This window comes from Ambystoma mexicanum, chromosome 9 (genome assembly GCF_040938575.1).
Source record: "Ambystoma mexicanum isolate Mex_15411 chromosome 9, UKY_AmexF1_1, whole genome shotgun sequence".
In the NCBI taxonomy this organism is placed as follows: Eukaryota; Metazoa; Chordata; class Amphibia; order Caudata; family Ambystomatidae; genus Ambystoma; species Ambystoma mexicanum.
The window spans coordinates 1,258,139,423-1,258,165,330 of record NC_090931.1 but is presented as its reverse complement, the minus strand read 5'-3'; the positions used below and the strand labels follow the sequence as shown (position 1 = coordinate 1,258,165,330).

General features: G+C 46.8%; 1 protein-coding gene across 2 annotated transcripts in view; it reads right to left on the bottom strand.

Annotated features, from left to right (window-relative positions):
- The window catches only part of DDX18 (DEAD-box helicase 18), a 199,173-nt gene that overhangs the window by 144,258 nt on the left and 29,007 nt on the right, over window positions 1-25,908 (bottom strand). The window contains exons 2-4 of one of the 2 annotated variants that reach the window (XM_069616589.1): window positions 15,214-15,414; window positions 1,292-1,426; window positions 403-538 (exon numbers count right to left, since the gene is read on the bottom strand). In XM_069616589.1, the coding sequence (XP_069472690.1) occupies window positions 403-538; window positions 1,292-1,426; window positions 15,214-15,414 (472 nt within the window). The remainder of the gene's footprint in view (window positions 1-402; window positions 539-1,291; window positions 1,427-15,213; window positions 15,415-25,908) is intronic. The other variant, XM_069616590.1, reaches the window with a different exon arrangement.

The following is a 25,908-nucleotide window of genomic DNA, read 5'->3' as shown; positions in this document are numbered from 1 at the left end:
AGTATGTCCACCACACAGGTATGTTGCGTGGGACTAGTGCCTTGGGGAAATCGAAAGTAGCGCCTGGCAGCAGTTAGTGTCAATCTAACCGAAAGTAGCGCCTGGCAGCAGTTAGTGTCAATCAACTAGGCTACAAGCTTCAGCTCAACTCCCAGCAATTATAATCCCCGTTGGTTTATATACTTGAGTGCTCCTTTAATTACCTACGCTGTAGATACATTAAATAAGTTAAATAAGTTAAATGCAGTTTTAAGCAAGCACCTTTAGAGAACAAGATTGACTATTGTTCTGTGCCCCATTGTGCAATTTGCAGCCGATAATCGCAGTTGGGATGAGAACACTTGATACAATGCAGCATTTAAACAAATTGAGTTGTAGACCAATGAAGTTTACAAATCTCACCTGCCCTCTAGAAGAGGTCTGATGCTTTTATGCTGAATTTCTGTCATATGCACAAAACCCATGTCCAAAATGCCTTTTAAGGTGTTCTCGCTGACCAGATCAGCGAGCGAAGCAAATGCAGTATCCTCAAACGCACCTAAAGAAACAATAGACATTTTTATTATTTTCACATCTACATGAACATATTTCAATGCACAATTTTTTTGTAATTGAGCCTGGTTGTTGTCCTCAAACGGGCAAAAGGGATTGCCAGCTGTAATTTGACCAAAAAATGATTTTCCCTACCGATTTAAAAAGTGTTAACTTGCAGGATAATTAGATCAATGACTGAATTGCTAGCTATACCCAATAAAACTCCAATCAGGCACTTGAAAACATAGCCACTCCAGTACAATGGAGCTAATCTAGAGACAAACTGATGGCATCCCATTTCACATTCTGAATGCATCATCGGAAAGCTGTTGATTGGGTACTTCTGTTAATCAAAAACACGTTTTTTGGCAATACCACAGTACCAATGACCACAGCCCACAAGGTCTATACAAACTTAGTGTTGCTTAACTCATATTGCCTATTAATCGTACATTTGGAACAGAAGGACAGCTAGGCATTTAGAATTGTTTGGGTGAGGCTAGAAATATCAAAAGAAACTGAAAACGTAATGGACTAAATAAGACTGTGGTTCAGACTACTCCTCACTAGATCTACACGCCTAAGCCTAGAGTTACATTGAAGTCTGCACACTGATAAATCAACATTCTAAGCTGGATGAATTCATTCATAATGAAATAGTACTATGAAAATTGCCTTCGGTTTACATGCTAACCAGACCCTAGTATGAACAGGTAGCAGTAGATTCTACAGAAAAAAAATAAAAAAAATCACATACCAGTCAGCCCTAATGGTAATTCCGGATCGTCGCCTTCTTGACCATCCTCATCCCCAACATGCTCATCATCATCATCATCATCATCATTCTCTTCAACTGCAGAATCCTGCTCATGAATCTTCGCTCGCTTTGCATCTGCATAAAAAAAAGATGTTCAAACCAATTGGTGAAATCAGCAGGTCTACAGAGAAAATATTGTATTAAAGGAAAATGATACCTCATTGTTCAATAGTATAAAAGAGCATTCAATAAAAGATCAGTTCAGGTGTAGCCCATAACAAACACTTGAAAGCCACTATGGGCTAGATGCCCATTTTAAAATTCAGCCCCTTCACACCCACACAAATGATAATATTGCTGTAATTGCAAAAGCTAAAAATCAAACAAAGCATGTTAATGCAGACATTTGTAGCAAACACAACCCAAAGGCTTTTCTTGGTGTCCCATGTGAATGGAATGGTAATGTATGGTCTATGGGAGGTGGGGGGAGGGAGAAGAGGAGGCTTGTAGGGATAGGGGTAGAATTAGCAATAAATCTTGATGCCACTAAGAGCAAAGGCCAAAACCACAAAATGGCACACTTTGTTTTTTTAAAGCTAAACATTCTTAGAGCTCTCTGGGACTATACTGACTACAGAGGTGTGTTTTGCACTTCACCGAAACTAAACGGCTACATTTAAAACTGTCAGTGTATATATCCTGTATATCTGAACATTCAATAAGCAGTAAACCAAAATATAGGGTTGAAATCAATAACGTACAATAATACATCAAATAAAGACATAAGTGTAGCTTTCAGGTGTACATTGAAGTTATTAAGTGTATATGGTTTAATCAAACCTTTACAAGGGTTATATAACAGCAAATATACAACATAAGAACACTTTAAACCACAATGCATAAAACGTAGACAAATGTACAATTACATTCTTGAACACCTCTCTCAACTTGATGTAGAGTGGGAGAAACTTACAAACGTCCCTACAGTATAGCATACTAAAAAACGACTTAAAAAACAAAGTAAACAAGCATTGGCAATGTCACAGTTTCGGCTTTTCTGTAGGCACAGACAATGCATTTGCCAGGCACTGCCATAGTGTTATTAACTTGCCATCAATTGTAGAAGCTGCAAAATAATGGCGAGAGTACCTGGGTATATAGTAGTACCTGGCAAATGCCGAATACTTCTACACAAGTCAAAACAGTTGGCGTTGCCAATGCTGTTTTTTTTTTAAACAGGACTTCAGTTAAGGACACTGCTCGAGTGGTTCAGACCTAGTTAAAACCTTATTATACCAGTTGTGAGGTACAGCTCCAAGCCATTAACCCTCAGAAAACTGCTTTGAAAAGGGACTGGCAGGAACTTAAGAGTGTAATGGTTAGGCTTGATAAAGCTTGCTCAATATTCATTTATGTGCCAATTCTCTTTAACCTTTCAGACCCCAAGCTCTTTTTAATTTTTACTCCCGAATGGGACTTCCCCCCCCCCCCCGCTCCCGCATGCATTTTTTCGAACTAGGACTTTTTGGTTTCTTATTTTTATTTTTTGTATTCTTGGTTGCAAACATCAACCTTTAATAATACACATTACACTAACATCTGAAGAAAACAATTCAACAAATATTGCATTACTTAAGATTAAATACACAACTTCCTAAACATTAGTACCATTAAAACATCTCCTACCTTCGATATTCTACTATAAATTCGTGGTCATCTCATAGCTTAGAATACATCACATTAAAACTCTTCTAACTTCAGTGCTCTAATAAAACCAGTAATCCAAATCACTGTAGAGGTAGTGCAAACAGCAAGACAGTGATGGCAGAAGTCCTCAGTTCCCGGAGTTATATTTTAAAAAACGTTCCCAAATACACAGTTCGAAAATATGTTTGCTTCACATTTCAACACCCAATGTTTAATGGTTTCAAGTGAGTGTCAGTTTACAGAATCTACAGATACTTTGGTCAGACAAGGTCTTAGCAGGACTTGTTTTGAGTGCAACAATTTCCGTCTGAAACATAAGCGTGTTCGAGAAGGCTTGTCAGGATAAATACTAAGGAAAGGTGCCAAAACACCCTTCCTTTTCTAATAGTTTCTCAATTAAGGATGGATACGAGTAATAAATCCATAGTTACAAGCCAATAAGGTATAAGAGAATCTTCACTCCTCCCGGGCAGTCTATCAGATCAACGGTAGAACAGCTTATAGATTCTAAGATGGTATTTACAAGTATCCAGAATAGATTTTTGCCAGCTGCAACATTGTTCTGCATAGATCTTCTTTAAATCCCCATATAGGGATTCCTCTAAAGGACATACATTTTTACGCAGAAGTATTAGAATTTTCCAATAAACTCTAGCTCTAAAAGATTTAGTACCAACATTGCATCTTATAGCAGACACCAGAAAACTTCGGCAGATTCAGAATTCTTCTCAACATTTTTCCTTCTAAGACCAGTAAGTGAACCAACATGGCAAGTGGGTACATTTCAATACCATAAAGCAGTCTGGGAATAACCTTGGTCTCATAACATCAAATTGCCTGTGTTAGAGAGAATTGTCCACATTTTGAGTTGATCCTTTGGTTTGTGCCGCCAACTTAAAGGAACGATCATGGAACCAGGTATAGATGTTACTCAGGGAAGGCCTAGCGTGGAAAAGAAATCCCAGGTAAATGATTTTGAGACCATTGCATTCCCAATGAGCCATTGGAATGTGCACCTCTTTCTTGTACCACTGAACTGCACTACCTTACACTTCGCTGGATTGACCATTAGGGCACGCTCTTCCAAGTATAGGGCAAATTGTTTCATGAGACGTTGAGTCTAATAGCAGTGACATCAAAAAGAAAGACGTCATCCGATTAGGCCAGCCAACGCAATCGTAAGTGCTGCAGCACAAGAGCAATAAATAAGGCAGGGAGTAGGACATCCACAATATCCGAAAGATACCAATTAAAAAGACAGGGGGCGGAAACACATTCCCGTCTTACCCCCGAGATTTTTCTTGATGGGCTCCCAACTTGTTCAATCGGACCTGGATTTCAGTTCTTGAATAAAGACCAATAACAAATATAAGAAGCCCTAATGGGATGCCCAGGCTAATCATTTTTTCTAAAGCCTACCAAGATCCAAAGAGTCAAAAGCTGCAGTCAGGTCTAACAAGGATCCACATATTAAGCCCCGGACACAGTTTTATCATTAGCCCATTGACTATTGTCCCCATCTTACGCCTAAAGCCAGTCTGCCATTCCGTGAGTCTTCCCTTGGCAGCTGCCCATTCTTCCAAATGAGAAAACAAGTGACACAAATACTTTGCTATCCGTGTCGAGTAGCGCTAAATACAGTAGATTTGCCAATCCATTCGGCCTGGGGCTCGGGAAGAACTGATGACTGCGAGTACCCTTAAAACCACCTCTTCCCCGAAATCATCTGGAGTTAGATCGGGGGTCTCCCATTTCACAAACTGATCATCACCTTCTAATGCGTTTGAATCGGCATAGATCTCCCTAAAGTGCTGTACCCAAGCCGCCTCCACTACTCCATTAATTTGTGCCAGGGGCAGAGGAGCTTCAGTGTTAATAATTTGCCAAAAGGCCTGTGAGTTTTTATCCTTCATACACAGAAGCATAGCTTCTGCATCTAGTTGGTTCCGTTTGCTTTTGATTGAAGTAACCAATTTCTGTAGACCAGTTTTATTTTTCATATTCCCTCATTTATATCAAAGTTCGAGTGGCAGCCAGATCTTAGATTAACTGCACAATCTTTCCACACATTTCTTTCCTCCGTTGTAACAGTTCTTCATTGTATACATGAATACGTTTTACTTAGCTCCTCACTAAAGCCCTTATCAGAGACTCTGCCCTGTCGTAGTAATGTTCCTACAAAGGTGCCAAAGTTAGAGGATGTAAAGGTGTTAAATCACCAGCTTTGGACCGTGAAGCCGATGGGAATTCACTTTTACGATTTTCTGAGGGTTCCAAAGGACCCAGTTACCGTCACTAGTCAAGGTTATCTACACTTCTCTCCACCGAGGCACGAAGAAACATGCTTCTTTCCGCTCCATACAAAATCAAATCGAGCCTTGATCATCACATGATCACTAAAAGGGGTGCTGGTAACTACATATCTGGAACATTTCACCCCCAACCCTTCAGCAACAAATACATAGTCTAGAATTGTGCTACTCACACCAATCGTCCAAGATGGGAAGGATGGTACGTTGCTATGATAGGTCAGTTAGAAATTGCATACCCAGACCTCCCATAATCGATAACCATCGCCTCCCATTGCCCCTTCTATTGTTGCTCCAACCTCCCAGTCTCCCAATTTTTTCCCAGGTTTCTGGTTGTGTAGTCAGATTTGAGATCTCCGAACAGGACCGTATGTCCCTCAACGACTCACACACCAGTTAAGTACATACTCTGATGCCCTCCAGAAGGGAATCCAACTTACCCATACCTTCATGCCAATAGACATTCAGGATTAACATCTCTAAGGATGCACCATGCTCAGACAGGATGTCTGAAGCAAGAACTCCCCAGCTTATCTCAGACGAGCTTACCACCTCCCAAAAACTAGAAGACCCAATAAGAGTATGGAGTCCTCCTGATGGGTGTCCCCCAACACCGTGCTTGGCTGATTGAAAACCCACATTTTATCTGCCAAATGTCGGGGGAAGAGTCGACCACGTTTCCTTCAATTCCCTGTCCCTTCTTGATTTAATTGCTATTGTCCCCCTCAGGGTAGCTTTAAACGCGTCCCACCTAACTTTGAGTCATGTCCCCTACAGCGTTATCCGCAAAGAAGTGTTCCATTTCCTGCTCGACCTCCCGGGTCAATATTTGGTCTTTAAAAAAGGGGTGCCGGGTAGCGCCATTTCCACAGGCCTGGGGGGGTCTCCCCTTTGCTTTCAAGGGGATAGTTGAGGGGGCGTGATCAGAGAGTATGGTAGTGCCAATGGAGATATCTAGGGCCCTTCCCAAGACAGCGGCTGAGAGCCAGATGTGGTCTATTCTTGAGTGGCAGTTGTACCCTTTCTCTCCTTGTATCCCCCTTCACGCGTCAACTAGGGCCGAGTTGCTGATTTTCCCCTTTTATTCCTGGGTCAGTCAGCCCCGCGCTCCTGTCCTTGGCCGAATCCCATGCTATGTTAAATCGCCGGTAAGGACGATAGGAAATTTGGCAAAGCTCTCCAGCTTCCCTATGACACTTTGAATAAAAGGGATCTTGTGCCGTATTTGGGGCATATAGAGTGGCCACTGTGAGGGCCTCTGCTTTCTTGCCAGATTGGGTAGCTTTGAGTGTCCTGGAGTAGCCCCATATTTTAACCCTGCCCCTGTCTGCTGAGCAAATGTGTGTCACCTGCAGCGCGAGAATGTTGGGCCGCTCGCGCATGATATAGTGCTCTAGTTTCTTGCGTTTGACCGGAGAGTTTAAGCCGTTGACACTGAGGGAGAGGATCTTCATTACCCCAGTGCTAGCTTTATCAAATGTGGAAGAACTGGCATGATTTCTGAAGAACTGGCATGATTTCGGGCTCACACGATATAGTATCAAGTAGACCTCCCCGGGGCTCCCTCGTCCACCTTGGGTCTAGGTTATGATTCACATTTTCTGGTGCTCCAGGTCCCTCCCTCCCCTCCCTCCCTTCCCCTCCTCCTCCTCCTCCTCCTCCTCCTCCTCCTCCTCCTCCTCCTCCTCCTCCTCCCCCCGGCAGGGTGGAACGACTGGCCACTGCCCCCCCTCGAATCGAAACCTTGAGTCGTCCCTTCGAATGCCCCCCAGCCGGTCTAACACAGAATATACCAATCCCATTCCAAGGTATGAGTCTTGCATGTATTTATTTTCTGGGACTTCCCTTTCCAGTCAAATGTGAGGCCAAAGGGGTGCACCCATCTATACCGTATGTCTTGAGCCCTTAAGTAGGTCAGCACAGATCCCATTCTTCTACGCTTAAGGTTGCGTGGGCTAGGTCCCGATATAATTACATCTCTGCTCCGTTATACATAATCTGGCCGGCCTTCCGTGCTTTCAAGAGCATCTGCTCTTTCAGGACGTAACTATGCATCGCCACCAGGACGTCTCTTGGCCTAGAGCCCGGGTCTGTTCTTCTGGAACCTACTCTGTGTATTCTGTCGAAGACCATGTCCGCCGCCCCCTCCACATGTAGGAGATCAGCAAAGATTCCCTTTACCACTTGGGGCAGATCCTGGTCCTGGGGGTCCTCGGGGAGAGCCTTAATTCAGGTATTCGGGGCTGAGACCTTTTTCCATGTCTTCCACCTGGAGTTCCAGGTTGTATGTAGCTGTCGCCAATGTGTCCAACAGGGACTCTGTCTTCCTCGCATCCTCAGCCTGGTCCTGGATTGCCCTCTTGTTCAGGTCAACTCTGTCCTCTATCTTGTTTACATCCCTCTTGATCTCCTGAAGGCCTTCCGTTAGATCCTCTCCGAGCATCCATTTCTTTTGACCAGCTGTAGTGACCTTCCCGACTATGTCAGCCAAAAGTTGTTTCAACGCCGTTTGTGTAACCGGTTGTTCAATGTCCTACCGTTCCACCGGGGGATCCACTGCACACCACTCACTGGAGGTCCTCCGTGTCCTTAGCCCATATCTTGGCCAGTGCGCCCGCCTGGGCGGTCTATGGGGGGAGGGGGGGAGGTTGGGCGTCCTTGATTTTATTATGTCACCAGAGTCTTGAGGTCCTGCGGCGAGGAGATCACCCACTGGGGGCCTTCCGGGCAGATAATCGTCCGATTAGGCAATAGTGTCACTTCTCCTTGTGTAGGGGGAAACCTCTCAAACCCAAATGTCAGAGGTAGGCAGGGGAGGGAGTCCAGGCCAGGAGGCGAAATAATGGGTTCCTCTTCTTATGCCTCTGTTCTCAGCGGTCCTCCCCTGCTGTGCTTAATGATTCAGGACCAGATCTCCCCCCCCCGACCCCCTTCGTTGCCGCAATGCTCTGGGCTAAGATCAGGTGTCCATGAGGGAACGGTACTTGATCCAGGGGGCCCATAGGGCTGGTTCCATTAGGCGTAGTGCCCCTGAGCTTTTTTTTGGGGACAGAGCACCAGATGCGTGGCTCCGGCTGGGGCCAGGTGATGTGCCGAATAGGAGGCACTTCCAACAAAGGGCAGGCCCAGTAGAGAGGCAGTCTTCCGGGAGGGGCCCACCACACCTCACTCAGCACTTCTTGTTTCTGGTCCTGATGACTTCAGGAGGGGGGAGACCAGAGACTGGACGGTGTGGGGCCCTGCATCCACCGGAGGTGAGACAGCAGGATACCAGGAGTGACCCCCAAGGAGCCATGAGATGAGTTATACGTCCTCTACTGGACAGACAGGGAGGGCGGCAGTGGGTAGAAGCAGCGCGTACCTGAATGAGGGGGGCGAGTTCCTGCTGCGCTCCCTCTGGCTTTGGTACAGGCCGCAGCAGTGGGGGGCACCCTCCAGTGTATACGAGCCCTTCTGGGCCGTCCTCGTTGCAGTCCCGCTGGGGCCCGCGCCGCATAATGCACCTGGGCAAGACGACAGGCATTCGATCGCAGGGCCTCACGACCCCACGCTTGTCGTGGGGTCCGCTGGTGTCGCGTTGCACGTCAGGTGTTTCGGGCAGCTCCGGTCCCTCGACAGATTGAGTCCGAGGTCAGTGGGTTCCAGGGCGCAGCGCCCCCCGCAGGCCGCGCCAACCTCCACCTTGGTAGCAGCAGGTCCGGACCGCGAGATCCTGCAGGGGGCAGGTCCGGACCGTTGGATGCTGCAGGGGGTGGCCCGCCCTCTAACACCGGCAGGAAGGGAATTTTGCTCCCCCAGTCTTGTGGGGGGCTCTGAGGGCAGCGGACCAGGGGCTATATCGGAGTGGAGGGCTGCACCGGCGCGCCCAGTCACCCCCACCCCAACGGCAGATTGGATTGTCCGGTATGTGCCCCCGCTGTACTCCGGGGGCCAGTGCACCCTGATCGGGTTGCCTGGGGAGGGCTTGCTGATCAAGCACGGGGCTTGCAGGGCTTCAGGAGTCAGGAGCTCGGTTGGCACGATGCATAGTGTCTCGCGCCCATCTTGGAATCTCCAGAAAGTTATTTCAGAAAGAAAGCTTTCTTAAAAGTCCACGGGTCGAGGGGGTGGCCAGCATGCGAGCTCGGAAGACGTGAGTCCCGTAAGCTCCTCTTGCCGCCGACAACATCCCGACAACACTATCCTGTCTGGCGGGTCGCAACAACCTGAATTTTGCAGTATATTTGGGTGAATATGTGAAGCAGCTCCGGGTGAAGTTTCGGCCCGCAAAACCTATGTCTTATGGTTTTAAAGCGAGTAATAGTCTCAGCGCGGGAAGCGCGAAGAGCGCCTCCAAGATGGCCGCCACGACGCGTCTCTGCTAACGGACGGAACCCCTTGGCACCTACAGTAGGGGAGATTGCCTGTGCTGTGTCGCAGTGAAACAGAACGAGCGGCAACTGCTACCTCCGACCAGCGGCTGATGCGCGGCGTGCGGAGCCAACTCCTCCGTGCCTGTCCGCTGGAGGAGAAGCGTGCTGAGGCTGCGACCGGGCCCTCCCTGGATTCGGAAGGCGAGGACCTCCAGTGGCGGCCTGTGGGACCGGAGGAGCTGTGTGCCCGAGGAGCAGAGGCGAAGTCATCCTCGCCGGCTGGGAACCGGTGGTGCCTGTCAGACCGCGAGGGCCGGCGGTGGTAGCTATGGAGAGCGGCGTCGGCCGTGATCGTTGTGGACTGCTGCCCTGGTGGCTGGAGGGACAGAGGTGGAGACCGGAGGTGAGAAGGATCCTCCTGGCGGAATCCGACTGTGGCGGTCGGTGCTTTCTCCCTTCCCAGCAACAAACCTGCCCGCCGACACGTGTGGGACACACAAGCCATATGCAAAACAACTGGTACCATTGACTGATTGAGCACCTATAACATGCCGTGGGAATAGAAGGCGCAGAGAAACACGCTGTGAGCCGCTGGCCCACGGGTTAGCGGCCAAGGCCTGGTGACGATCCCGTGGCTAGCCATATCCTCCTCCCTGCGCTACCACGTGGAGAACGGTTTGTGGGAGAAGATTGGCGAGTACACTGGAGACAACCCAAAGGCGCAGCAAGTAAGTGGGACTTCCTCTCCCCTCCCCCCCCTAGACCCTCTCGAACCTCCTGAAAGACCAATACCCAGCGAAAGGGGGTGCTCTCTCCCTGCGTAGGAGGAGGTGTGGGAAGCGGAGGGGCCCTACAGCACAGTAGTAAGGGCTGGGCCCGGTTGAAAGACTAGTGATACGCCGCGCCGTCTGGTGCGGGTGTGGACGTCGGACCCATTACAGAGATCACTTACAATCCCAGATGAGTGGTGTTCCTGTAACACAGACCCCACCTACCGGCTACTCCCGGTGAAAGCCAAGTCACAAACACACTGCATAACGAAGGAGAGACCACGGGGTGGAGACACCAGCGCGGACACCGATCCCAGCTGGAAGCCGGCGACTACGCTGGGACTGTCCATGCGGTATTGATCCCTCCACCGCAACGCCAAACGCACGCTGAGATTGGCAAAGACAGACAAAAGAAATCAACCCAAAGCAGCATGGACCAATTTGCGGTCGCTGCCACACCGTCTCAGACGGGAGTGGTTGCACAATCAACCGCCCTGCTAGATGAAGCACCCCTCTCTTTACGAGACGTCATGGCTGCCATCGCTAGCTCCCGCTCTGCCATGGAAATCAAGATGGACAGCATCGCAGCGGATGTCTCCTTCCTGCGACATGACTTACAGAAACTAACATCCAGAACCGTTGAAGCCGAGCACCGTATTTCAGAAGCGGAAAACATCAGTGGGAGAAACAGACAGCTGTTCCAAGCCATGTCCCACTTGAAAACCCTGGAAACCAGAGTGGATGAAGGAGAAGGAAGTTCTCGCCGCAACAACGTCCGCATCTTGGGCCTGCCGGAAGGGGAAGAAGGGCCGTGTCTGGAGTTATTTCTTGAACAGTGGTTGACTGACATTTTTGACCCCCACTCTTTCTCAAAGTTTCTCTATAGAGAGAGCCCACAGAATGCCATCTGGCAAACCGGCCCCAGGTACCCCGCCTCTGACAATAATAGCTAGGTTTCTAACCTACCACGACAGAGACGCTCTCCTGCAAATGTTGCGCTCACATGGGTCAGTCACACACAATGGATCACCAATAGCCTTTTTCCCCAGACTATACCCGAGAGGTGCAACGCGCAAGACAATCCTTTGAGCCACTGAAGAGGCAATGGGCGCAGATGAAAGTGAAATACGGCCTGCTTTTCCCAGCCCAACTCAAGATCTATCACGAGGGATCGACAGTTCATTTCACGGATCCGCAGGAGGCCTGGAAATGGGCCGAGGCCCACATCGAAGGAGACTGGTCCACAAGACCAAGAAGAGGAAGACCCATGCCTGGACCACAACGGGCGTCCCCAAGGAGAAATCCGGAACAAAACGAACAAGAGGCTCCAGACCCTGCTGCGGAACCGGTAGTGCACTGAACAAAGCAACAATCTGCAGTGAAGAAACGGAATGCCCCACGAAACTATATAAACGCTCTGTTACTACACCACGAGCTGTAGCATGTGAACCACCTCACTATGCAAAACACTAACATTCGGCGCAAGCAAGAGGGGCTACCCCCCCCCCATGAAAAGGACCCTCTCCTAAAACTTATCATAACATCCCCAATACACCCAGATCAATGTGGCTTTATGCCTGGCAGATCCACGAGAATGAACATACGCAGACTGCACCTGGCCATTGAACGTGCCCGGACACTCGATGCTCCTGTGGGTGTACTCGCAGTGGACTTTGAGAAGGCCTTCGACTCGGTCCACTGGGAGGCGCTCTGGGCGATCATGCGTAAAATGGGGATTGGCGAACGCTTCATCACCTGGGTCCAACTGCTATATGAGGCACCGATGACAGAGGTGAGGGTGAATGGTTGGACATCGCGATCCTTTGCACTAGGGAAGGGGACGCGACAAGGCTGTCCACTTTCGGCCCTACTTTTCGCACTGGCCATGGAACCACTCGCCCAATGGCTACGGGACACGCGAACTTGGGATGGCATCCCTGGAGGAACAGAATGTGAAGACAGAGTCTCACTATATGCGGATGACCTACCGCTATACTTCCAACATCCTAAAACAGCATGCCCAGTGGTAACTAAGCTACTGCAGGAATACGGAACATTTCGTGGCCTGAGGGTGAACCGATCTAAATCTACATTGTTCGCTTTGAATCATCTTGGAAACGAGACCCCTGAGCCCTGCCCATACAAAATCGCGCATGAACAGTTCTGATATCTGGTAGTCCAGATCACAAGAAATCTTGACGACTACACATTAAACAACCTGCAACCTATTACAGACAGGTTCACAAGGGACGCGCAACATTGGAAGTCCCTACCCTTGACCCTTTTAGGGCGCGCTGCACTGTTCAAGATGCCAACACTCCCACGGTAACCGACCAGGACATTCCAGGAGATAGATCGTGTGCTCAGGCAACTACTGTGGGGAGGCGGACACCCGAGAATAGCCCTTCAAACATTACAAAGGTCGATTTGGGAAGGAGGCATCGGTCTACCAAGGTTGCAGACATACTATTGGGCCAGCCAGATGGCGATAATAAACGATGCTTTACACGCCAACCCAACACTACCACATGTGAGAGCGTCCCGCCCCATGGAACTGTACGCAGGAACACGTAGAACAACCCCTAGAGACATGACCTCACATATACCACGCATCTGGGCAGACTCACATACCTTTATAGGCTGGGGAGACAAAAATCACTCCACTGCAGCCATTGTGGAATAATAGGAACCTCTCTGAAGTAACTAAACTACCGAAATGGCCAGCGTGGAAGAGACACGGTATAGAAAAAGTACAGGACATTCTGAAGGAGGGAGTCGTAACACCTTTTGATGAACTAGTCTCGACCTTCGACCTTCCGGAAACAGAGAGATACCACTACACACAGCTTCGGCATGCTCTACAGCAGTACCTCCCAGCCCTCTCCGACATGGCAGACTCTACCCCGCTGGAGAGGAACATAGTGGTAGACCATATCCCAACCAAAGTCACTACTGTCATGTATAGTGTCATCACCTCCTTTGCCACGCCAGAACTGGAGCGAATAAAGTTGAGATGGGAGGCTGACGTTGGTGAAATTATGCCTGAAGACTGGTTCCAGATCCTAATGTACCCCAGGGAAGTCACCATATCAACCAGACTACGCCTAGTACAACTGAAGATACTACACAGGATTTATTATCCGAGAGCAGCTCTATACCAGTGGGGCAAAATAGCTGAACCCAACTGTCTACGATGCCGGGAGGAAGGAGGAACCTTCTTTCATATACTGTGGGAATGCCCGGTGATCTGTCAATACTGGCAGCAATGCTGCAATGTGCTGTCAAGGGTACTGCACCAGACGATTCCCAGAGAGCCCAAACTCCTGATACTGGGAGTAGACAGCGAGATAGACTAGTCGAAATATGAGAAACTCTGTCTCATGACTACAACAGCAATATGCAAAAGGAACATAGCACGCCTATGGGGAGCTGAGGAACCTCCGCAAGTGGAGCAGTGGATAAATGATGTAGAAATCTGCATCGCGATAGAAAGGAGGGTCTACAGGGCCAGGGGCTGTACTGAAAAAGCAGATAAAGTTTGGCAGCGCTGGGAAGACACGATGTGACCTGCTGAACCGCTAATATCATGATATCAGGTATCAGGAGTTGTGGACATTACAGCAAGTAACTTGTTACTGTGCCGAAACCCATTACGCTGCGTATCGGAGGTTAACTGTAAGCATGTAGTATGTGTTCCATATGAGAGTTTCTTTTTCCATCCAATGTTACTTTTATTTCTATTATCGTTAGTAATGTCGTTGTCTAAAGGCTGGCCACAGGGAGCCCAGCGGTTGTATGTTATAAAATCAATAAAAATGTGGTCAATGATTGTTCCCTGAAAAGGCTGACAGCCATACAAAAGCACAGATTACATTACGCTAAGAGTACCAAATCTGGGACAGTTTGTGGAAAGCCCGTTATGGCCTAGTCTACGTAAGAAATTAAACACAGACAGGGCCTGGTTTGTATGTTGCTAACCTGCACCCAATTCCCCAACTGTGCTAGCATTGTCTCTCACTACGCACAAAGCGTTAGAACCACGACGAGATGTGCAAGCAAAGCTGAGCAGGCTCTCCATCAACACTATCCTACATTTATGGCATATCCTCTATGGCAGTTTGAAATAGTGGGGAGAAATGCTGGGAAAGCAGACTGTAGGCTGGCACGCAATTAGGGGTGCAAACCAGACTATGGTTGGCAGGTGGAACCAGAATGCAACGTTGAGAAGCAAGGAAGAGGATCACAGTGAAAATGTGTAATTAAAGAGTGCAAAGGTCCATTCGGACAGGGTATTTGAACAGTTGTGGAAGCAATACAAGTATATCTTGCAGGACATATAGCATTGTTAAAAAGATCGCACAGCAATTCTGGCACTTCATGACTTTTCCCAGATTCATGTTGGATTACAAATATATGTTTGCATCCGAAGTATGATGATGTGTCCTCAAGACATATCAAAAATATATGAACAATGCTTACACAAGTATGATGGTGATCATGCAGGATTTTAGTCATCCAACAGAACGGACACCAAAAATGATCAATATCAGCAATCCCAAGTGAAGATAAGTCAAGGATTTTTGGTTTAGTGGACCTCTACCAAAGTTGGTAGTGCAGAAGATGGAAGCTCAGAACATGCAGAGACCGATTTTATTGATCAAATTGGCTTTGTGTCAAAATATACTACAGTAAAATAGGAATCTTACTGCGAGAAACAAATTCTAGCATTGAGCATGTATGTGAATAAGGAAATGCATTCATCAGAGTACAGTTTGACAGCATACCATTTTCTTCAACATTCGATGCATCCTTCCTTTTTTTCTTCTTTTTTTTGGCCAGATTCGTCACTGGAACGTCCTCTCCGTTTTCTGCAGTGGAGGGGGCAACTACTTCTTTCACATGTTCCAATTTAGTTTCTGATGCACATTTGTGGTCTTCAACTTCTTCTACTTCGTCTTCTACTGCCCCACCAACAAGCACAGCTGCTAAAACAGAATTGCACAATAAACAGGTGAATATATCAGCACATACAGCTCGCTTCCAATAAACCAAAAACATTGATACTTGAATGTTTTAAGCAGGTTTGCTAATTCAACATGAAAGCCTTAAATATCTGGCAATATATAAAAGTGGTCAGAAATGTAGATGCATAACATGGTATTCTCCATTTAAGTATGTTGGGTGAAGAATCCCAACGGAACACTTGAAATCCATGGGAAAAATTAATTTGTTTGCGGTCTGTAATGACTGTGCTGCAAAGGTTAACAAGAGCCCCATGGAACACCAACAGTTAGAGGATTGAGCTGAGAGGTGCTGTTGCTCCAGGAGTCAGAGCAATGGCAAAGTGCAAGGTAGGATTCAATCCAGGCTAGGGCTTCATGCGAATCCCAAGAAGAAAAAAAAAAAAAGATCGATCCAAGGCAACGTACAGGTCAAGGATAATTAAGATGGAGTATAGGTTAGAGTGATTAGCAGAGATGAAGTCATGACTTAAAACACATTTGAAGCAATGCTGCACACAACCTACTGCCAATCAGATGATGTAAATGAGACCTTGGAGTTGGACGCAAAAAACATTTGGAGACAGAGCCAAACGGAGAGGAGATACAAGTAAGAGCATGTGAACAAAGGTGTGCGGTGAGCCCATGTTTATGGTACGGACTATGCTTCCTCCCTCCCCACCCATGCCCTTCCAAAACACTTCCATATGCACTCCAGGTTTACAAATAGCATGCCCATCTTGGAATGTAAGCATACTGCTGCTTTTCACAACACTGTCAGGGCAAAATTGAGCACTTCATTGTCATTTATGTTGAGTAGTTTTATCAAAGTCCAGACGTGGTAGGAGTTTAAAAGACTTACTCTTAGGTGAACAGGGCACCAATTCTTAGATTTGGCCTCTACTACCAAAAGGTATGGTAGCAATGGCCGAGGAGCCAGGCTCAGTCTAGTGGGGAGAAGGGCTCTAGTAATACCTTGGAGCACACTTCTTGTCAAGGAAACACTGTAGTTATATAAAAATATGCTCATTATAGATAATAGGCAATGTTAAATTCTAAATAATTCAGGTAACTAAAAACAGTTCACACAGATGGGTATTTACAGTAGTTATTTGCTGTGGCATTAATAAACAGTAAGTACAAGAGTAGTTTCAAGTTAGCAAATCATACATTAACCAACACTTACTGAACTAGCATACCGATAGGTGAACAACTCTAACTGGGGAATGAAAAGTCTCAAAAATCAGATGGGGACACTTGGGAACCAGTGGCCCTTACGTGGCAGAATAAAAGGCAGATGCTGTCAAAGTTGTCAAATGCACAGGTGATGCTTTTGGTAGAAGGGAACACATTTTGATTCAAGGGGGACTGGGTAAGGATTTTAGTCTAAAAGACAGCTTACCCAAAGCAGGGTAAAACACAGTTGGATCGTCCACCCAAATGTGACTCTACAAGCTCAGGCGTAGCAAAGAATAACAAAAACAAAAAACCGGTTAAGTACCCATGAGTCAGACAGTACGTTCTAGGATGAACAACAACTATGTCACCGGCAGGTCCACACAGGAAGAGGACAGAAGCTCTGGTTCGGTATCTGGCCTTGGCGGCTGGAGAAAGAAGTTTTGGCGGGAGCAGACTGTCGGACTATCACAGGGATGACCAGCAGATGAATTACGCAGCACTTGGTTGTGGAGGCTCGACATAGGCTTCAACAGTTGTCACCCAGCCCTCCCTCGGTCTTCAAAACTTCTGGGGAGACCTCTACATGTAGGATGGAGTCTCTGTAGGCTCAGAAAGATACTCACAAAATTGCAGCCAGAAGGGTGCGCAATGAGATGATGCACCACAGCAGTGCCAGAGGTTTCAGGGTATCAAGGCTTTGCAGGCCGCAAAGGTCGCAGCCCTTCATGTGATGGCTCAAACTGCAGATGGTATCGAGACTGGTTATGCCCACCAGTTCAAGGGAGGAAGTCATCCCGTCTGGATCTTCCCTGTCGCACAAGAAACAGGGCTGGAGCAGCTGCAGTCACTCACGGCACGATTCTCAACAGGTGTTAAGTACCGAAAAGGTTGTTAAAAGCGTTAACCTTTTTGGTACGTAAGACCTATTCTGAAGGTGGTGCATTCTTCCGAAGTCGGTAGGAATGCGCCACTTTCGGAAAACAAGTGGCGGTTGCTAGGATGAGTTGGAAACCAACCTAGCAACTGCCACATTCGTTACCTGCCTGTTTAGACTGGTATTCTTGTGGCACTTAACCAATAGGCTGTTATTTTACAAAAATGCTGCTGAGCTTTCCGGATTGCACCCATTAAGCCAAAAACGGGGGCAATGCTGAAGGTGCACTGTCGTGCACTACGAGGATGCCCAGGCCCACTTGAGCATACTAGTCGCGCCTGGGCGTCCTGATTTGGCACAGTAAATCGTGCTCTTTAGCACCTTCACTGCGACAAGGTAAGATTCGGGCCCTCAAACACTGGAGATAGCTGCAGACGTCCTCTTTCCTCAGAAGGGATCTTCCAGTGGTAGACTAGCTTCAGCATCAAGACCCTCACCTTTTATGCAGGAACCCAGCCAATCAGCATGCATAGATCATTCTAACTTTGGGCAATGGCTGTACCAAGGGGAAAGCCAGGCACCCAGTTGGAACTGGATCCAGGCAGACATACTAGACCTGAGGAGTTTGTGTCCTCCCAGACACACTGGCATCTCTGGGCGGGCTTCCCCATGGGAGCCCAAAGACAAAGGAGTGTGCAGGACCACCCCCTCACCGAGGCTAGAAGAGGAAGGCTCAAGAAAGGGAATGCGAGTTGCTGAAAAAAAAAAAAAAGAAGACAGGCACACTTATGTCAATGCTGACCCGTGAGTCCTTTATCACAGCTGTGAGGACAGCCTGTGTGTAAAAGTCACAAAAAGTCACTAGAAAATATCCACTGCTATCAGCCACTCAGACAGACTTGCCACTGTAACTAGAAGTGTTTAGGAGAAGTGAGAGTAGGGATACAATGTGTCCCCTCAGCCCTCAACGCAAGGTGGGGTGGGGTGGGGTGGGCTGATCTCACAAAAGAAAAGCATAGGTAGGATAACAAGTATCTCCCTTATCATGGGCGTATTAAGTTAGCACAGGAAAATAAAACCAAAGAGGGAAGCTCAAGGAGCTCCCAGCAACACTGCACAAAAAGATGCTGTGAGCGGCAACAGTAAATTACAGATGGCATTGAAAAAGATGGAGGAAAGCAGACTCCAAAGTTAACCAAAATGGGTTCCCAGAATAACAGAAAAAAGGAAAACAAGATCTACATTACACTCGCCCCTCTGCCCCCCAGACTAGGGACAGGAGGATCTAATCCACTCCTGGATGGACTTCAGGTTCCAGTTGGTCATACCTTCTGGAGAGTCCATGAGCATTCCTGTGTAGGAACCCCTGAACCATGCTCTATGGTGAGGTCGATCCTTGAAGGCTTATGGACCACCTGAGCAATTTAGGATGTTCCCACCTTCCTCTGCAGCAGCCATCTGAGAGGTTGGTGGTCAGTTTGAATCCTGAAAGTAGTCCCATACAAGTATGGTCTAAACTCCAATGACCACACTATGGCAAACATTCACACTCTACTGTTACCCACCCCCCCACCCCCCCCCCATCTTTTAGTTTCCTGCTGATGAAACTAAACCGATGGGGTAAACCCTGCCCATCATCCATTTGACTCAAGACTGCCCCAATAACTTTGTTGGAAGCATCGGTTTGCACAAGGAAGGCCCGAGTGTAATCTGGAGCTCTCAGCAATGGAGTTTTGCAGAATGCATCTTTCACCCTCGGAAAAGCCTTCTGGCATTCTTCTGTCCATGTTACCTTCTTAGTATACTTGGTAGAAGAAATGGTATTCAGGGGTGCAGCTATTGTTCCATAGTCAGCAATTACATTTCTGTGGTATCCTGTGAGGCCTAAGAAGGCTCTCTGCACTCTGTTGGCCCAGAGTCAAATTAGGCGAGTTGGTCTACTTCTACATATCAATCTGAAGGGTGTCCCCTACGAAGATCAAGGCGAGGTTTACTCTCCTCCTCCTCTTCTTCTTCTTCTTCTTCTTCTTCTTGATCAGGGACCAAATGCAAAGCTCCCATCTCTGCTCCAACAACATAGGCCTTCATAGGGTTGGTGTATAGAGCCTAGGGGCCTTCTTAGGGGTTGCCCAAATCCAACAAATAATTGACTTGTCAAAGTTTTCCAACACATTTGAAGGGCCCTGTCCTCTTACCCTGTAAAGCTTTGGGCTTCCCTGGAATCATTACAAGAACTTGCTGATCTGGAGAAAACCACCATGTTAGCTTTCTGGTCATACCAATGTGACAAGGTTTCAAGTTGTCACTGGCTTCCGACATCATAAGTAACTTCCTTTTTCTAAAACCTAGCACATAGTCAGTGATGTTCACTGTCTTAGAAGGTGGAGAAGCCGCCAGGATTTTTTTATTTTTTTAAATCAGGGCCAAGGGGCCCCCAACTTAATGATCACAGAGAAGCTCAAAGAGGCCAATGCCCACTCCAGCTTGAGGTACTTCTCTATATGCAAAGAAAAGGCACAGCAGTAGAAGGTCCCACTTCCTGCAAGGGGGTTCCTCTAAAGCTCCCATCATGCTATTCAGTTTTCAATTAAACCTCTCTACCAACCCATTTGACTGTGGGTGGTAGGCAGTTGAGAACTTGTAAGAGACTCCACAGGTTTTCCTCATGGCCTGCATGTAGTGCAACGTGAAATGTGACCTAGGAAAGCCTACCCTGGTAAAAATACTAAGCAGGGCCTTGGCAACTGCTTGAGCAGTAGAGGTCTCATGGGAATGGCCTCAGGGTACCCAGTTGCATGGTCCACAAAAAGTATAAACGTTTTGCCTGAGGCAGGTTCCATGGGACCAACAAGGTCTATCCCAATCCTTTCAAAAGAAATTCCCACAACTGGGAGAGGCACCAGGGGTGCCCCATTCTTGCCTCCACTTTTACCAGATATCTGCCAAGTGTGGCTGCTTTTGCAGAAGTGTTAGGGAGAATTCTCAGAAATGTGCTAATTCCTCTCTACCTTCGAGATCCCCAGCAACTTTGCTGGATTCTGAAGACTTTACATTTTATACCCTTAATTTCAGCATTTTCCCTTACAACAATTGGCAGGGGCTCAACAAAGAGGTAAAAAAATAAGAAGAGTGGGGATAAGGGGCAAACCAGTCGCTTATCCCGGTGAATAGGGAAACTCTCCAACAGGCAACCATTTACCAATTCTCTCACTTCAGCGTCTTTAAGTGCATTTAAGAGATTCAGAATACACAATCCACTCCTCAAAACTGGTCAGAGGCATGTCCAACTAACCCAATTAAACGCCTTTTCAGCATCAATACGGATCGCAGCATAAGGGTCTAGCAAATTACTCGAGGTGCACAACAACCAATAATTCCCTTTGATTATCAAAACTATTCCTACCATACACAAAACCAGTCTGGTTTTGGTGAATTAGTTTTCAGCAATATCGGATTAAATCGCAATGCATAAATCTTCGCCTACAATTGCCGCAGATCGAATGGCCTTTCCCAGGTTTATGGATCACAGATATCACTGCAGTACTCCCAAGTCGGCTACCTGCTCGGAATTTATGATCTCTGAAAAGCTCAACCAAAATTGTAGCAAGAGAAGAGTTGAAAACGGCATAGAATTTACAGGGAACCCTCTGGGCCCGGACACTTACCAGGTGATACTAACCCCATTCAAGTCAGTAACCACCTGAATTGAAATTTCACCATCCAAACAAAGTTTGTCATTGTCACGCAATTTCGGGACATCAATATGGTCAAGAAACTAGACTACCTCTTCCCCAACTACCGTCACATCCTCACAATATACGACGCATACAATTCTCTAAATGCGCCACAAATAAATGTTCTTCCTCAACAATGGGCCATCAGATCCTGAAATAAAAAGCACCTGTCTCCCATTATCTGTACCCTTCAGCCCATTAGCTAACAAAGCACCAGATGTATCCCCACACTCCCAAAATGTCGGTCTTGAATAAAATAAATATCTCTCGGCCTTAGTATGCATCTCCTTATTAAGGGACCGCTTCACACTCAGCATATTAGATTGGTTAACAGCCGAAGGACAAGCTGTATGTACAAACACTGATTGTTTTTAAATTGATTCCAGGCACATGAATTCAGCCTCATTCTTTTTATACGAGGTATAGCTAATTATCTTGCCCCGTAAGAAGGCTTTCAATGAATCCCAAAATGTGGCCAATAAGCCAACAATTCCGGCATTATCCTTGATGAAGATATTTGCGTCTCAATTTGCTTAATAAAGCCACTATCCATCAGCAATCAAGTGTTGAATCTCCAGTGCATATTGTGCTTCCCACATCCCAAAGAGTCATCCAATTTTAGATTCCCACAAGCATGATCAGAGATTATAATATTGCCCATATGAGACGCAATCAGATCACCAAATAACACCCTACTTTCCAAGAAGAGACCAATTCGAGATGTACCACCATGCAACGCCGAATAGAAACTAGATTGTGTTTTATGGGGGTTACATTTTCACCAAATATCATGCAAATCCCTAGACTGCATACATTGCAAGACCCTTTCTAGCCGTCTGTTGCACATAAGAACACGATACTTAAGATTTATCCAGCACTTTATCCATTATAGTGTTAAAGTCGCCTCCTAAGTGTATAGGGCTGTAACCCATATCTTTAAGTACATCATTCAGTTTAAAAAAAAAGTTTGGGCCCCATTAGGGGCATATCCACTTAGAATTATTAAGCATCTATTTTCCACCAACAACTTAGCTGCCACAAACCGCCCATCAAAGTTCATGCTCACTTTTTCAACTGAGAACCACAAACCTTTCTTGAATAAAATAGTCGCCCCCTAGAGTACTAGCAAACGCACTTGAATATTCTCACATACATACTATTCAAAATATAATCAAATGGCTCTCCTGAAGTAAAACAATGTCGGATATCTTTTTACTTTAAAAGTTAAAGGACCTTCTTTCTCTTAATACGACATTCCAACTTAGACATGTAATAAATTTGCCATATGGACGCAAAAATACTATGTCCTACCAATCGACGTAAGCAGGCAGAGAAACGCCTTCAAAAGATTTGCAAGTCCACAAGTATGATCTACTCCATTCAAACTGCGTCATTACCACAAAAGGATAAATCCCCAACAAGGAAAAGGGTTTTAAGGATCAGAGAAATTACACCACTAGATGCGAAAGACAGAGCTCGACAAATTCAGAACAGCCGCGGACAGAGAATTTAAATTCCTATCACATGGTCATCGTATCCGCCAATATGGTGAGGGCCAAAAACCAGGAGCACTGCTCGCGAGGCCAATAGCAGCGGACCGCAAACCTACACAGGTCGAACAGATCCGGAACCATCAGGGCACCCTAGTACACACCGATAAAGAAATAGCAGAGACTTTTCGCATTTCTTACCAAAATCTATATAGCACCAAATTTCATGCCACCCAGGAAACAATGTCTCGCTACCTAGAAGACATAGAATTATACTGGGTAGATGCCACATTAAGGGAACCCCTCAATGCGCCAATCTCGACAGACGAAATCCACCAGGCCATCAAAGATCTACCGGGCACCAAAGCCCCAGGCCCCGACAGACTGATAGGTGAATTTTACAAAATGTTTGCACCCATCCTTGCCCCATTGTTACAGCAGGTATACGGAGAGGCACTAGAGGTCGGTTTGTTACCCCCGACACTCCGAGAAGCAAATATGATATTGCTACACAAAGCCAATAAACCCCCGGAAGAATGCGGCTCGTATAGGCCAATTTCGCTCATCAACCTAGATAATAAAATACTAGCCAAGATCCTGGCCACTACACTCATCCCATTGATGCCCGCGCTGATGCTGGCAGACCAAGCCGGATTTGTACCTGGCCGTAACACCACATTTGGCATAAGACGCATGTTTGGGGTCATGGAAGCACTAGACTCCTCCCAGCAAGCAGTAGCAGTCCTATTAGACGCAGAAAAGGTGTTCGACTCCATTGAATGGCCTTTTCTCTTTGAAATCCTTCAGAGGATGGGCCTCAGCAAGAGATTCCTTCAATTAATAGCCCTATTGTACGACCATCCCCAATCCCACATTATATTAGGAAAAACCGATCGACAGCAATCGATCTCCAGAGAGGAACAAGGCAAGGGTGTCTGCTTTCCGCCCTACTCTTTGCACTAGTGATGGAACCCCTCGCCTCAGACATCTGAGCTAAACATATACAAAGAGGCCTGTCCTTCGGTCCCCATAAACTAATAATATCCCTATACGCAGATGACATCGCCCTTTACATACGAGACCCGACATCCAACCTAAACCCAGTAATTCGTGACATAATAAAATTTGGCAACTTCTCCGGGCTGAAGATCAATCACAGTAAGTCCATCATATTCCCACTCACTCCGGAGACCCTAAAATTCCAAGATGACTATGGGTTCAAATGAGAACATTCCAACGTGCGATACCTAGGCATCCAACTAGCCCGTGACCACCAAACACTATTCCACGACAACTATGGGAAGGTAATCCAATCACTACAAGAGAAAGTAGAAAGATGGAAATCACTTCCACTTACCCTGTGGGGTCGCGCATCATTGGTAAAAATTGTAATACTTCCCAAACTCTTGTATTTATTTGTAAACCTCCCCCTTCTAGTACCCCAAAAACAGCTCCAACACCTGAGAAGCATGATCCTGGAACTCCTCTGGGCAGGCAAGCCAGCCAGAATAGCCTATAACTCACTAATCCAACCAGTAAACAAAGGCGGAATGGCCCTCCCTGACGTAGAACGATACTACTGGGCTGCACAAGCCCAGTTCCTGGGACATTGGTACGCCACACTATTCATCCGCCCCCATGTCCAACTGGAGCGAGCCCTACCATCTCCCAATCTACTCAGGGCAGCCATTTTAGGCCCGACACACACCCCGCACCACACCCCGAATCCTGTTCTCTCCACCATAGCAATATGGAAAGAAATGGTGCTAAAATACGAGATACAGACCAGGTTCTCCCCCTTACTGCCTGTAAAATTCATACGTGGTGTCCCATTAACCGCCGAGAGAGTGTATCTGGATTGGGTTGACAAACTAAAAATTAAAAATATGGAGGACCTCTTTATCGAGGGGCACTTCCTTACCCCCCCCCCCCAACAAGCCAAAGACCGCAGAGCCTCCACCGCACTAGATACGTTCCTATATTTCTGCCTCAGAGGCGCCCTACAAACGCTTCTTCCAGCATTCCCGCGAAAACCTGAGACATGGCAGTTACTCCATGGGGTCATCCAATCACAAGGAGAGGGCAAACTGGTCTCTATGTTATACAAATCTCTACTAACGGACACAGCCCCAAACCCGACAGCACCCAAGGCGAGGTGGGAGAGGGCTCTTCGGATCACAATCCCAGATGAAGAATGGGACTATGTCCTAGCACAAACACAAAAGATATCACTAAATACAAGATATAAACTAATACACCTGAAATTCATACACCAGACATATCACACTCCCGCCAGAATTCGCCATTACCACCCATCAACCTCCCCACAATGCAGCCGTTGTAATGCACCACAGGCTGACTTCCTACACCTCGCATGGGCCTGTCCAACAATACAACTTTTTTTGGACATCGGTACTGGAAAAGACAGCCGCAATAACGGACACACCTATCGAACCCGACCCCAAGATCACGTTACTGGGATACACCAAACACTTTTCCCCTGTGACTCGCAAACTGGGAGGGCTGCTACTGCTGCTGGCTCGCAGAAGAATCGCAATGTCTTGGGGAAAAGGTCCCACCCCGACCATACAACAGTGGATGAAAGACGTAACGTACAGTCAAGACACTGAAACTTCATAAAGCTACTACAGCTACACGCAAGACCCCCCCCCCCCCCGACATCTGGGGCCAGTTACATTGCCTACTTACCATCTACCAAAAACAGAGACTCCCCTCGAGATACAACTCCAGCACCCCCACAGGAGACTACAGACAGGCCCCATCACCAACAATGCAAATAACCGAGAACTGCTATTAACTCAAGCTAGGGTGTGACCGAGAGGTGATGGAAAGCGGGAAATGGAGACGGGAAGAAGAAGTACGAGTTACTTCCATGTTTGTTTATGTTATTATTTTGTTTTACTTTGTCTTAAATACCAAAAATAAAGGTTAAAAAAAAAAAAGAAACAGAAGAAATAAAATACATTGAGGCCAGATCATGAGAGTATAGCTATAAGAAGCATTAGCAGCCCAATGTCAACGATATGTCAATCGAGAAGACGAACTTCAAGCTGGGTTAGGAAGAAAATAAATGGATATGCAAGTAAATTAAAACAGTTAAACCAAAAAATAAACAACAGATACTCATTCTACCAATAAAATTGCAACTCTAACAAGAATCCTATAGAACATCATATAATCC